This window comes from Gracilinanus agilis, chromosome 6 (genome assembly GCF_016433145.1).
Source record: "Gracilinanus agilis isolate LMUSP501 chromosome 6, AgileGrace, whole genome shotgun sequence".
NCBI classification, from domain to species: Eukaryota; Metazoa; Chordata; class Mammalia; order Didelphimorphia; family Didelphidae; genus Gracilinanus; species Gracilinanus agilis.
The window spans coordinates 233,195,103-233,208,191 of NC_058135.1; the positions used below are offsets into that span (position 1 = coordinate 233,195,103).

The 13,089-nt window shown below is 34.3% G+C and overlaps 1 protein-coding gene across 3 annotated transcripts in view; it reads left to right on the forward strand.

Annotated features, from left to right (window-relative positions):
- Positions 1-13,089, forward strand: part of PIK3C2A (phosphatidylinositol-4-phosphate 3-kinase catalytic subunit type 2 alpha) — a 102,715-nt gene that overhangs the window by 51,823 nt on the left and 37,803 nt on the right. For all 3 annotated transcript variants that reach the window (XM_044682113.1, XM_044682115.1, XM_044682114.1), the window contains 8 exons: positions 1,280-1,391; positions 2,291-2,436; positions 4,621-4,809; positions 5,192-5,285; positions 5,722-5,816; positions 6,187-6,367; positions 9,188-9,292; positions 10,266-10,358. In XM_044682113.1, the coding sequence (XP_044538048.1) occupies positions 1,280-1,391; positions 2,291-2,436; positions 4,621-4,809; positions 5,192-5,285; positions 5,722-5,816; positions 6,187-6,367; positions 9,188-9,292; positions 10,266-10,358 (1,015 nt within the window). The remainder of the gene's footprint in view (positions 1-1,279; positions 1,392-2,290; positions 2,437-4,620; positions 4,810-5,191; positions 5,286-5,721; positions 5,817-6,186; positions 6,368-9,187; positions 9,293-10,265; positions 10,359-13,089) is intronic.

The following is a 13,089-nucleotide window of genomic DNA, read 5'->3' on the forward strand; positions in this document are numbered from 1 at the left end:
TTTATCTATATGGGTACTCTCTCTTACCCAGCTTCTAATTCTTTGTGATTTGTGTTTTATCTTTCTAGAAGTCTTCCATAGTGGATGTTTGAAAGTCTTCCTCTCTCTAATAAAAATCAAACTATTTAACAAGATCTTTTTTTTCCTTTCATCACCTCACAACTCCCTAAATTCATCTAATAGTATCTCCTTTTACTCTAGTCTGTGGTTAGGTGGCTCTTCTAATTAAGGCCAACCTTTCTCTATGTGCTCTCTATCCCTCTTCTCCAACAAATTGACCTATCCTCATTCTCCCCTTTTGAATCTTCATTCTCTCTTTTTCTGCTTGTTCTTCCTACCTACAAGTACCCCATAACTTTCCTAACTTGAAAAAAAAATGTCCAATGGTTCATATTAACCCTGTTAGGTATATTATTGTTCCTCTTCTCAAACTCTTTATATAGTTGTCCATTTTCAGTCCTTTTACTTCTCACTCTTCTTAATGCTCTGTAGTATGGTTTCCAGCCTTATTATTTATCTGAAACTATTTTCTTCAATGTCTTCAGTGACCTCTTTTAAATTTAATTTTTAATGAGCAAAAATCTATTTTCTTTCTCTTCCTTCATCCCTATCAAAAAATAAAATACAAATTAGACTTGTAATAAACATGCATAGTAAAGCAAAACAAATTTTTACATTGACTATGTACAAAAATATGTCGCATTTTGCACCCCATGTCTATTATCTCGGTGTCAGTTGGTAACATAAATCACTAATGACCTCTTAATTTTCAAAGCTAGTGGGCCTTTTCTCAGTTCACATGCTTCTTAACCACCCTGCAGCGTTTCACACTGTACCATCTTCCATATATTCTCCTCTCTAGATTTTTGTGCTTGGTTCTACTTTCCACTGTGTGACTCCTCCTTTTCTATTTACTTTGCAATCTCATCTTCATTGTGACACCCTTTAACTGTGGTTGTGCCACAAATTTTCTACTTCTTAGTTACCAGTCTTACATCACCAAATGGCTATGTAGATGTTTCAAACTTAATATATCTAAAACTGAATTCATTCTCATCTCTCCTCATCCACTCAACCCTCTTTCTTTCCAATTTCCCCATTAATATTGAAGATACCAATGATTCTTTCAGTCTTCAGGTTAATGAATTAATAGAGTGACATTTAGGATTTAAAATAGCTTTTTGTGTATGGTAAGTTTTTAATGGTTTTTTTCCACCAGTGAAAAATAATAGACATTTTTCCCTATTATTTTCATGCCATTTATTTGCTTAACCTTTAGGTTTTTAACCTGTGGAACTAGGCTTCTCTATCTTTGGACCTCATCCCCTACACACCCCATACCTGGGATAACCCATAAAAAAGGACAAGTGATGGAAAGAATAGTATTGCAGGTAATTTTTCTTGGACTCCTTTTTACTCTAGTGTTAATATTAAATAATACTACTTATAGAGCCAAATATTTTTACATAGTGATCACTAACTTGCATTATTTCTTAATAAAAATCATTACTTTTCAACATAGGCTTAATGCAAATAATAGGTTTTCTATAAGTGCTAATTTATTTTTTTGATAATTTTAGTAAACTTTCTTATGAAAAATGTACTTGAGTTCCTATCTCATGTACTGTGTGTCCTAGAAAGAAATACAAACAAAAATGGTCTTCATATTTCATGGACAAAATGTATTGAATATCATGTAATAAGAAAGCTTAATTTCAGTTGCTCTCTTGAAGTTTCATTGTTGTGAATAGTTCACTAATGCATACCTAAACCTTCATACCTTAGTTGTCTTCGTGAACTGGTATGGCTAAAAAAATTGTTATTTAGTGGATAATCCCTTGGTGACCAGTCTCTCTGAGTTTAGCTATGCTTTACTTAAATAGATATATAGTAATAAAAGCGTATAAATGTTGTGTTACTTCTGCCACATTGAGGTAAAAGAGAAGGACCTCAATTGAGGTCTTAGTTCGATTTTGATCCTTAGCTGCTAAAATAGGTTAATTTTCTGAGTCACAAGACAGTAATTGGATGTACTATCCATTATTTTCTTTTGTTCTCCAGCTATATTGTATTTTCAGACTTTTTTCAACATGTCAATATGTTTTGCTGATGGCTTTCTTTGTTTTTTGGGGATGGTTCCCTGGGAGTGGGGAGGGGAATGATAAAGGGAAATTTAGGCAGTGGGAAAACAAAAGATGCTAATAAATTCTCTTTAAAAAAGAAAGTCTCTAACTACAGCTTCCATTTGCAGCTCAAAAACTGAAGGTTGACTTTTATTTAATTTGTTAAGGTTGACTTTCCTTCCCCTTCATTTGATATCATTTATACGACTCCTCAAGTTAATGGTAGCATTGTACAGCCACAGTGCTTAGAAACACTGGAAAAAGATACTAAAGGAAAACTTCTTGCCATTCTTTCCAGAGATTCTTCATTTGGGTAGGTTTTTCTTTTTAATATTAATGCCTTGATATCTTACAAGATGTGTAACTCAGATGATATAATGTCTTACTTGTATAACAAATGCTTTAGTTTTATGATATTTACAGTGTGCTTGATAAGCATAGTTTCATAATGTTTTCTAATTTCAAAATGCTAAGATAGTTTAAGGTCTTTAGATGAATGACCTTAGCTGATTTTAGCCTCTCCCCTCTTTAGTCTGTCATATTTTTATTCCTTAAATAATCTTCCTATTCTGACCATGTCGCTTCTTTACTCCCAGTGGGGACTAATGATTCCCCATTGCTTGCCAAATAAAGTATACAATCCTGATCCTTGCATTGATAACCCTCCTCATCTCTCTCCCACCTACTCTGCCATCCTAGAGGTAGGAGGGAGCCACTAGAATTTATTGAGAGGGGGAGGAAGAGATGACATGGTCAGATCTGTGTTTTAGGAAGATCATTTTGACAACTGAGTGCAGTATAAGTTGGAGTGGGAAAAGGACTTGAGGCAGGGAAACCAATGAGAAAACAATTATATTAGTCCAGATATAAAGTCATGAGAGCAATTTGCTAGGGTGATGAGTGTGGTGGAAGAAGTGAAGAGAAGATATACCAAAGAGATGTTGTAAAGGCAGAAATGACAAAACTTTGCAACACATTGAATATTTTGAGCAAGTGAAAATAAGGAACAGATTATGAATATGGCATTAAGGTGTTGTGTACCTGGAGAACTGGGAGAACGATGGTACCCTTGAAAGTAATAGAGAATCTGGGAAGATGGGGAGAGCTTGGAAGAAAAGATAATGAATTCAATTTCAAACGTATTGAGTTTGATATGTTTAATAGACTTTTGGAAATAAAAGACTCAAGGTCAGGAGAGAAGTTAGGTCTATATTAAAAGGTCTGAGAGAATTATCTGCATAAAGATCTGCATAGAAAAGATTGTTCACACCAAAGGAGCTAATGTAGTAACCTAGAACATTGTGGAACACTCACAGGTAGGATAATGAATGAGCCAGCAAAAGAGAGTGGGAAGATTTGTTTAGATAGATAGGAATTCAGGAGAACACAATGGCATACAAACCGTGAGGGAGAGAGTGATCAAAAGCAGTAAATAAGTTGAAAAGCAAAAGAACTGAGAAAAGACCATCTATCATATTTATCAATTGGTTATTTTGGAGAAAACAATTTCAATTTAATGATGGATGAACTTGGTGGTCAAATGAAAAAGTATTGCCTTCTCCAGAATTACTTAGTGTTTGATTTTTCATTTGTCTTTCATGTGTGTACATGTGTACGTGTGCCTACAGGTCTAGGATTGCTTTATTTTTGTCATTATGTCCCCAATACTTGAGACATATTGGGTGCTTATTGTTTTATTTGTATTACCTTTATCCTATTTATGAGCAGCAGTAGAAGAGATGGATATTTTACTAAGCAAATGAATATTATAAGGAAAAGAAAATATTTAGTTGACTTGATGGATTAATAATTGATTTCAAGTACATTTTATAGTCTACTGGGATAGTTTTTATAGTACTAGAGTTGGCAGGGTCCTTAGAAATGATCAATTCCCATTCTCTTATTTTACAGGAATCTGGTTTCTGGAAGTGAAGAGACTTGCCCCATCTCACTTAGGGCATAATTAGTAGAAATAGAATTCAGAGCCAGAGCTCAGCCATCACCAAGTCTAGTGTTCTCATAAAATGCTATGATGATTTCTTTCTTCAACCAAAATAGTACTTTCTGTACTTGAATGTGATAAAACTCCATTTCTTTAAAATTGTTTTCATAAGCAAGACTTTCCATGAAGTCATATTACTTTGCTCTCATTTATGGCAAATTGTTGTTTTTTTGCCACTCCTGTTTGTTATTGTCATATTTCTATAGTATTTTAAGACCTACAGAGTATTTTGTTTATTTTTACATTTACTCCTGATAAACTAGCATATTTCAGTATTAGCCCTAAATTTTAGATGTAAGGATACGTCTGGAGTCAGAGGCAGAACTGAGATCTAGGTTCTCTGACACTAAACTCAGTGTCCCTTCCTCACACCATAGTTAGGGCAGCATTTCAGTCACGAGGTGGCTTCTCTAGAGTTATTTCTTTCTATTATGTAATCTCTGAGATGCATGTCTCTATTATAAAACTGAGAATCTGATTTTATTATATTTATAGACTTTCTAAAGAAGATAAAGCCTTTTTGTGGGAGAAGCGTTATTATTGCCTTACTCACCCAAACTGTCTTCCAAAAATACTAGCAAGTGCCCCAAACTGGAAATGGGCAAATCTTTCTAAAACATACTCATTACTTCAGCAGTGGCCACCATTGCCTCCACTGAATGCCCTGGAACTGCTAGATTCAAAGTAAGTTCAACTATAAGAATATTTTTGAATAACATTTATATTACCCTCCTGTTAAAAGAATTTCTCAAAGGAAATTTATATTGGAGATTCTGCAATAGCAGAGCTATTTGTAAAATATTTTCAGGTTTTTTTACATATAACCTTAATGGAAAATTTATGTGAATTTCTATGTTTTGGAAAAACTATTTGATAATACAAGCTTAAATTATATGTAGGAATGCTAACATTTTAATTAAATCAAATCTATATGATGTGATAACATTTCCTTCCAGAAAAGGAACATATATTTCTCTACATATAATATACTATATGAATACAAAATGTGTTCATATATATTCCAGCAATAAATTGAAGCCTAATATATTCTTTTATATTTCTCCAGATTTGCTGATCAGGAAGTAAGATCCTTGGCTGTGAACTGGATAGAGACAATTAGTGATGATGAGCTAGCCGATTTTCTCCCACAGTTTGTTCAAGTGAGCTTAGTTATATTTTTCTCACTTTTTATAATGGGATAATAGACAGCATTTCTTAAGGGCTTTAGTGCTTCTTCTGAGTTTCACAGTGCCTGGCACACAGTAGGAATGTAATAATTGCTTGTTTCCTTTCTTCCTTCCTGTAAGAATCATTATGCATAGTGGATAGAAAGGTAGCCATGGAGCAAGGAAGACCTGAATCTAAGTCCTGCTTCTGACATAAACTACATGTGTGACTGAGCATGTTCCCTTATCCTTGGGCTCTAAGCAACTCTCTAAGATTATAACTTCCAGAGAAGAGCTTAACCTTCATTGAGAGAGGGCATTTGTTATTTGAGAATTCTATATACCAGTAAAATCACAGTTCTATTTCTTGTCTCTATTCTTTATTGGCAAATAAAGATAATTTTTACTAGATCTTTTCCTTTCCCTACAGGCTTTAAAGTATGAAATTTACTTGGATAATTCATTAGTGAGATTTCTCTTGTCCCGAGCATTGGGAAATATTCGGATAGCACACTACTTATATTGGTAAGAATTGAATTTCACAAACTTTGATTTTTTTTTTAAGCTCAAGCTAATGTTACATCAGAGAATTTATCTTGCAAGCCTGAACACTGTTTTTAGTTTCAATTTACTATAAATACAAAAGCTTGTATTGAAGGAATAGACCAAAAGTGCTATTGTGGTTTTCTACATTAAAACAGAAAATTAAATTATAGAAATGTATGATCTATTATAATACTGAAATAATTGTTAAAAGTTTTTCAATGCAGTATGGTTGGATAACTGGGTTATTAAAAGATTTAAAAATTCTGAATATGAAAAATATATCTCCTTAAATTGAGTTTTGAAAATTCATAGTTCTCAAGATGATTTGATGTAGAACTTGCTTTAATAGGCTGCTGAAAGATGCCCTGCATGATGCACAGTTCGGGGTTCGATATGAGCATATTCTTGGGGCTTTCCTGTCAACTGGAGGAAGGGGTCTAAGAGAAGAGCTCTTAAAGCAGACGAAACTTGTACAGCTTTTAGGAGGAGTGGCAGAGAAGGTCCGACAGGCCAGTGGGTCATCTCGACAGGTATGTGCCTGTACATGTACGTTTGTCTGTGAACGTTGTAGTTTTACTGGTGCTTTCTGTGCCTGAAGATTTCATTCTTGTGTGTTATGGGAAGATGCCAAGATAGGATAGTAGTCTAGACCTCTCACAATTTGAACTCAATTAAATCTAATTCAGCAAATTTATATTAAATGACTTATATGCAAGATGCTAGGAATACAAATATTTTTAAAAATTAAATAGCTTCTACCATTGAAGTGATTACATTTTACTTGAGGAATTACAAAACAGATTAGTAAATACAGAATATATCTATTTATATAAAGTATCTGCAACAAAGAGAAAGCACAACCAAATGGGAAAAGAAGAGAACTGGGAAAAACCAGCTACACCAGAATTCATAGAGCCCTGGGTCTAGGGTCAAGAAGACCTGAATTCAGATTCAACCTTTTAAATTACAGGAATTTGGGGATAAAAGAAAAGAGGAGAAAAACAACGATCCAGTGATTGCTAGCCGCATCGATAAAGCCAATTAGGGACCAGTCCCCTTTGGCATAAGAGTGTACATTCAAAACAAATGTATTCAACTCCCCATAGTTCAATCAACTGTACCCCAAAGTTCAATTTGGATCTTCATGATCCATTCATTGAAGGCTCTTTAGGCATCTTCATGGTACCTTCTCCAAACAGGTTTGTTGTCTAGTTTCTGGGGAGATGGCAAATTTCTTATCCTGAAATTACTCTCAAAAGAATTTAAACTTTACATTATAGATTATAATACAGACATTATGATTATAAAACTTACACCACCNCAGTAGTGAAGGCTCTTCAGGCATCTTCATGGTGCCTTCTCCAAACAAGTTCATTGTCTGGATTCTGGGGAGATGGCAAATTTCTTATCCTAGAATTACTCTCAAAGAATTTAAACTTTACATTATAGATTATAAAACACACATTCTACTCTGAGGAGAATTATACATTCCCCCCTGAGATTACTCTCAAAAGAGTTAAAATTTTACACTATAGATTGTAATACAGACATTATGATTATAAAACTTACACACCCCCCCGAGGAGAATCAATAATACATTCTCCCCTGAAAAGGGTTAAGGCCAATACCCAGATTAGCCAAGGATACATGGCTGAGTTTTTGGGGTTGTGTAAAATCAATTGGCAAAAGAAGAAAAAAAATAATAAAATCCAAATAAAAGAGAAAAAAAAACTTGTGAATAAAATGTAAAATGTCAAAGTCTTATGTGCAAAAAATGTAAGGAAAAAACAAGGCCCAATTAAAGTGATTTGAGCAGTTTGCAATTACTGATTCAGGATCCAGGACTATAGAAAGTTGCCATTTTTTATATAAGAGAAATAACAGGACCAAATATGTGTACAAGGGAAATGTCTTTCCCTGGTCTGACTTGCCTGCACCTTCTCAGGGATGAGCCATAATGATAGCCAATCTTAGGTGCTCAGCTAGGAAATGAAGCTCTGGGGAAGTCTGGCCTCTTAACATGTTAGAAAAACTGCATCCCTGAACCTCAAACACTAGTTTCAAGCCCTTCACTATTGGCATAGAACTTCTTCAATCCATGGTCTGCATGACCTTTTGCTCCTTGGCACACTTTGCAGATTCTCAGTTGGGCTCCATGACCTTGTGGCTCTTTTTGGTCCCTCTTCCTGGAATCAGACAGAGAGACATTAATCACAGTCCCATAATATTTACCAACAATTGGCAGGTTACCATAGTCTACCACTTTTTGGGCATTAATATTATAGCAAATATATATATATATACACACATATATACACATATATACATACATATAAAACTTATTGTAAAATTAAAAAAAGATTAACACTGATTATATGTACTTTCAGTACAAAATGAGAAAAAGGGAAAAAGAATCAATTACTCTATTAAAAAAATTAAAAGGAAAAGCAATCAGAAAATTAAAATTACAATGTTTTCAAGTATAAAAATGAGAAAGAAAAAAATTGTATTGCACTTACAAGGAAAAATAATTTACACTAATACAACCTCATACACTTGTCAGTTGTCTGACTGGACGGACAGATCACTTAATCTCTGCCTCTGTTTTCTCATCTATAAAATGTGACTAATAGCACCTCCCTCCTGAGGCTATTTTGGAGATCAGATGAGATAATAATTGTCAAGTGCTTAACACAGTATCTGGTACATAGTAAACAATATGTAAATGTTAACTAGCTAGGCGTAGTGAATGATGATTCAGAACTTTGGAGCATGAATCTTCTCTAACACATTTAGGCAAGTAATTATCTAACCTCTCCTTGAAGATCTTTAGTTATAGAAAGCTCTGTACTCCCTAATGAACCCCTTCTTTTAAAGCTCTAATCTTTAGAATTTCTTACTTTTATTGAGATTAAAACTGTTGCACTATAACTCTAAGCCACTAGCTTCAGTTCTACCTATTTCTAGTGCCAAACAGAATAGGAAAAAGCTTCTATTAGAATCATTAAAATATTTCAAGATTGTGATCATATCTCTCCCCAAGTCTTCCTTTTCTAGTCTTAACTCGCCACCTCTTTCAACTGCTTCCCATATGGCTTAGATCTGAGTCTTCTTGACATCTTGAATTCAGTCCTGTCAAAGTTGAGAGAGAGAATGAGAGATTTCCTTGACACTAGAATATAATAATGATTAATAAGAAAACTGGATTTCGAAACTAAATTCAGAGGCAAAGAATCATGACTTAAGCTTTATAGGACAAAGTCAATAATTTTCAGATAGTATCAATTAGGAAATGATACAGAATCAATCTGACTATTTCACATACATTTAGATGTGCATCTTTTACATAGGTTGTCCTCCAAAGAAGCATGGAACGTGTACAGTCATTTTTCTTACAAAATAAATGTCGTCTCCCTCTCAATCCAAGTCTTGTGGCAAAAGAACTGAATGTTAAGGTACAATATAATATATACATTATTTATTTATTTGTTTGTTTTTTAGGAAATTTTTCCATGGTTACATAATTCATGTTCTAGCCCTCCACCCTGCCCCCAACCAACCCCCATAGCCAACACATATTTCCCCTGGGTTTTACATGTGTCACTGATCAAGACCTATTTCCATATTATTGATATTTTACTGGGGTGGTTGTTTAGAGTCTGCATCCCAAATCATATGATATAATATATATTTATATTATCATCATATTTCTTTTCTTTTTTCATTTTAAAAAGCAAACAAACCTTACTTATCCATCTTAGAATCAATACTGAGTATGCAGAACAACAACATGGGCTAGGCATTTGAGGTTAAATGACTTTCCAAGAGTCACATAGTTAGAAAGTGACTGAGGCCACATTTGTCTGGCCTCTTGTGTCCCCAGACATGACTTTCTATTCACTGAGCCACCTCATTGTTCCTGGCATCACATTTTTAAACAGCTAGTACAAAGAAGGCAGCAGACAGGTAAAGGGATGATGATGATAATTGCATGGATAACTATTTTAATCCAGATATAGAAAAATGCCTGTACGTGTTTAGGCATATCTATTTGAGATGGACCATATAGACCCTGCCGAAATTGAATGGATCATTTAAAGTCATTGAAAACCAACTCTGGTATTGATACATTTTGAAAATGAGTGAATATCAAGTTATCCATGAGAAAAAGAGCAAATTAAACCATGAATCCATTAAAGTGTACTTTAAGATGCACTTGTTTCAGAACTTTTGCTTTCATTAAAGAGAGCAACACACACACACACACGTGTGTGTATGTATATATATATGAAATTAATCAGTTTCTATTTATTGTCAAAATATTTCATTTCTTAGTTCAGAATTTAAAGGCCTAAGTAAATGGAAAATGCCTAATGCAATGTTATATGCATTCCTATGTTAATCTTCCTATCCACATTATTTTTGCAGACATGTTCCTTCTTCAGTTCTAATGCAGTTCCCCTGAAAGTCACTATGGTGAATGCTGATCCTTTAGGAGAGGAAATCAATGTCATGTTTAAGGTGAGATTTTTTCCTTTCTAGGAGAAAAATGAAGAAATGAGGGTATTTAACTTTCCTAGTTTTGTTTTCCTAACCTTGTCTTAAATATAGTTCATTTAGTGTATCATGAGTTCATTAGCCTCATTTATACTTTTTTCTTCTTAGTTATTCTTTAAGTTTATAATGCAGAGCAAAATAACTTTTAGTTGCAACCTTTGGAATCTACCTGCATTATAAGCTACTTTTGTCTATGTCATATGTTCACTATTTGACTAAGCCTTCTTGTTATTCATAGACCCAATTATAACAAGAGGAAAATAAATGAATTGAACTTCCCAGATCTTGGCTATCCTTCAGGGTATGCTCTAGGTTGCAACCCTGTTATGAAGACAAAAGGAAACTAAGCCATAAACCATCACTGAGAGTATTTATGAATTAGTTTTTATCACTAAAATAGAATGTATTAAGCTAAAGTAGTATCATAAGTAGTAATTTGATGATTTTCATTAAAAAAGAAATTGAATTTTTTGCAGAATAACTAAATCTAGAACCTCCCTCTAGAAAGCACAGCATACAGAAAAGTATAAGATAACTCTGGGGTTGAAATTACATGTCCCAGAACCTTAACAAAGTTCCAGATAACCAGAAAGGACAATAGAAGCCACAGTGTTGCCTCTGCTAGAATTTTTACAGGTTTAAGAAAGATTCATGAGTAACCCAGATAGTCTACTGTCTAGTGAAGAACAAAAGCATTAAAGGAATAGGCTTGGTTGGTGTCTGTTGAAAAGGAAGACCATTTTTTTCTCGCATACATCTTTATATCATTGAACTCATAATGCCCATCCTGATAGACAGAAGTACTAATGAAGGAAGTAGAAAGGTAAGCAAGTAGACACACTAGCAACTAATTGAAAGAAGACACTAGTCAATCCTTATGACTTTTAAATAAGACCTAGTTCTGGCTAGTAATAAAAAAGGAAGGTAGTTGTAAGATGCATCACCATATGATAATATCTTTGATTAATTTTTTTTTAAACCCTTACCTTCCATCTTCGAGTCAATATTGTGTATTGGCTCCAAGACAGAAGAGTGGTAAGGACTAGGCAATGGGGGTCAAATGACTTGCCCAGGGTCACACAGCTAGGAAGTGGCTGACGCCAGATTTGAACCTAGGACCTCCCATCTCTAGGTCTGGCTCTCAATCCACCGAGCCACCCAGTGGCCTTCTGATTGATTTTTTAATCAAGAGATTAGGTAGTAACATTAATAAGACAATTTTAAATGATAGAACATGTTTTCTAACATATGCTTTCTTCAAACACATTTTCTTTAATATTTAAAATGATAATTTTAAAATTTCTTTGCAGTCTTGAATTTTTAAGAAGTATACAATTTAATAAAGTGAATTGACCTTCTTTGAAAAAAAAGCTTTCAGCTATGTTAATCCATTGAGGAGAAAAATAGATCAAATCTCTTTCCCTTTTTTCTTTTTCTCTGTATATATAACTACAAAAAGTTGCAAAATGGCCATAATTTTATCCTGTATATATTAGTCTTTATTAAATATCAGCAGAACAAATAGGTGCTGTCAATCATACATTTTAAAATGTATGCTCAGAAATTAATTGCCAAGCTATCTCAAAGGCAGGAATATTCCAGAAGAGTGGAAATGATTATTAAATAGGTTGGTTTTTTTGGAGAGTGTTGCCTCAGGGAATGCACTAAGAATTCAATAGTAAGTACCAATTTACTTTATCTTAAATCTTTATGAAAAAAAGGCTATTCATGCCTTGTGGTATGATTATACACCTAGGTAGAAACATACAAAGGAAAAGTCAGATTTTTGCAGATTTTCTGTAGAAGACTGCTTCTTTATGGCCCCATTACTGACTGTGAGAGAAAAAGACTATATAATCTCATTGCTTATACATTCTAACAAAATACTTTATTTTCTGAATATTTTCTTCTGAGTTTTACCTAAATATAATAAATATCACGTAAAGCTCAAGCCAGAAGTACTTATACTTAATATGGTGCAGTAGTAAGAAGTAGAGCTAAGCACTCTTTCCCTGCCTCCCACCCCAACCAACTTGATATAGATCCAGAAAATGCATCCAGACTAAATTTTGATGGGGAAATAGAAGGAGAATTCACACTGAGTCATTTTTCCAGCCCAAGTTGGCAGTAGGAAATAGGCAAGGAGGTTTGCAAACACTGGAGAAAGGGATGGGCATGGAACTTTGTGGAGCACTCCAAGCATCCCGGAAGAGGCTTTGTTTTGTGCCCAGTCATTACAAGATCTTAGACTTATAGCGAATATGTCAGGGTATAGGAAGAGGAACCAAATGTCAGCTTTGCCATCAATTGCTTAGTTCAAAGGCACTGATCCAGGAAGGACTAAGGAAGGAAACTGTATCCAGGAATGGCATTTCAGGATAATGAACAATTGCAGACCTTAGTTTGTGTACTGAAAAAGGTTTAAAAGTAATCAGAAGTTGTGTAGCTCATGCCTCAGGAGTAGAGTAGGGACTCAGTTCCAGCATCTAGCTACATCTGATCCTGCCTAGGAATAACTAGGGCAGAAATCCAAGATCCAAAGGCTTGTTCTGGCATTTTAAAACAACGGCACTTCCCATGTGACTAATAGGGGCTGAGAACAGGAGCATTTACTGTTGTTCAGATTCAAACCCAAGTCAGGAATTTGTAGAATTCAGACCACAGAGGCAGCAGTCAGATTGTGCTTTAAATCAGA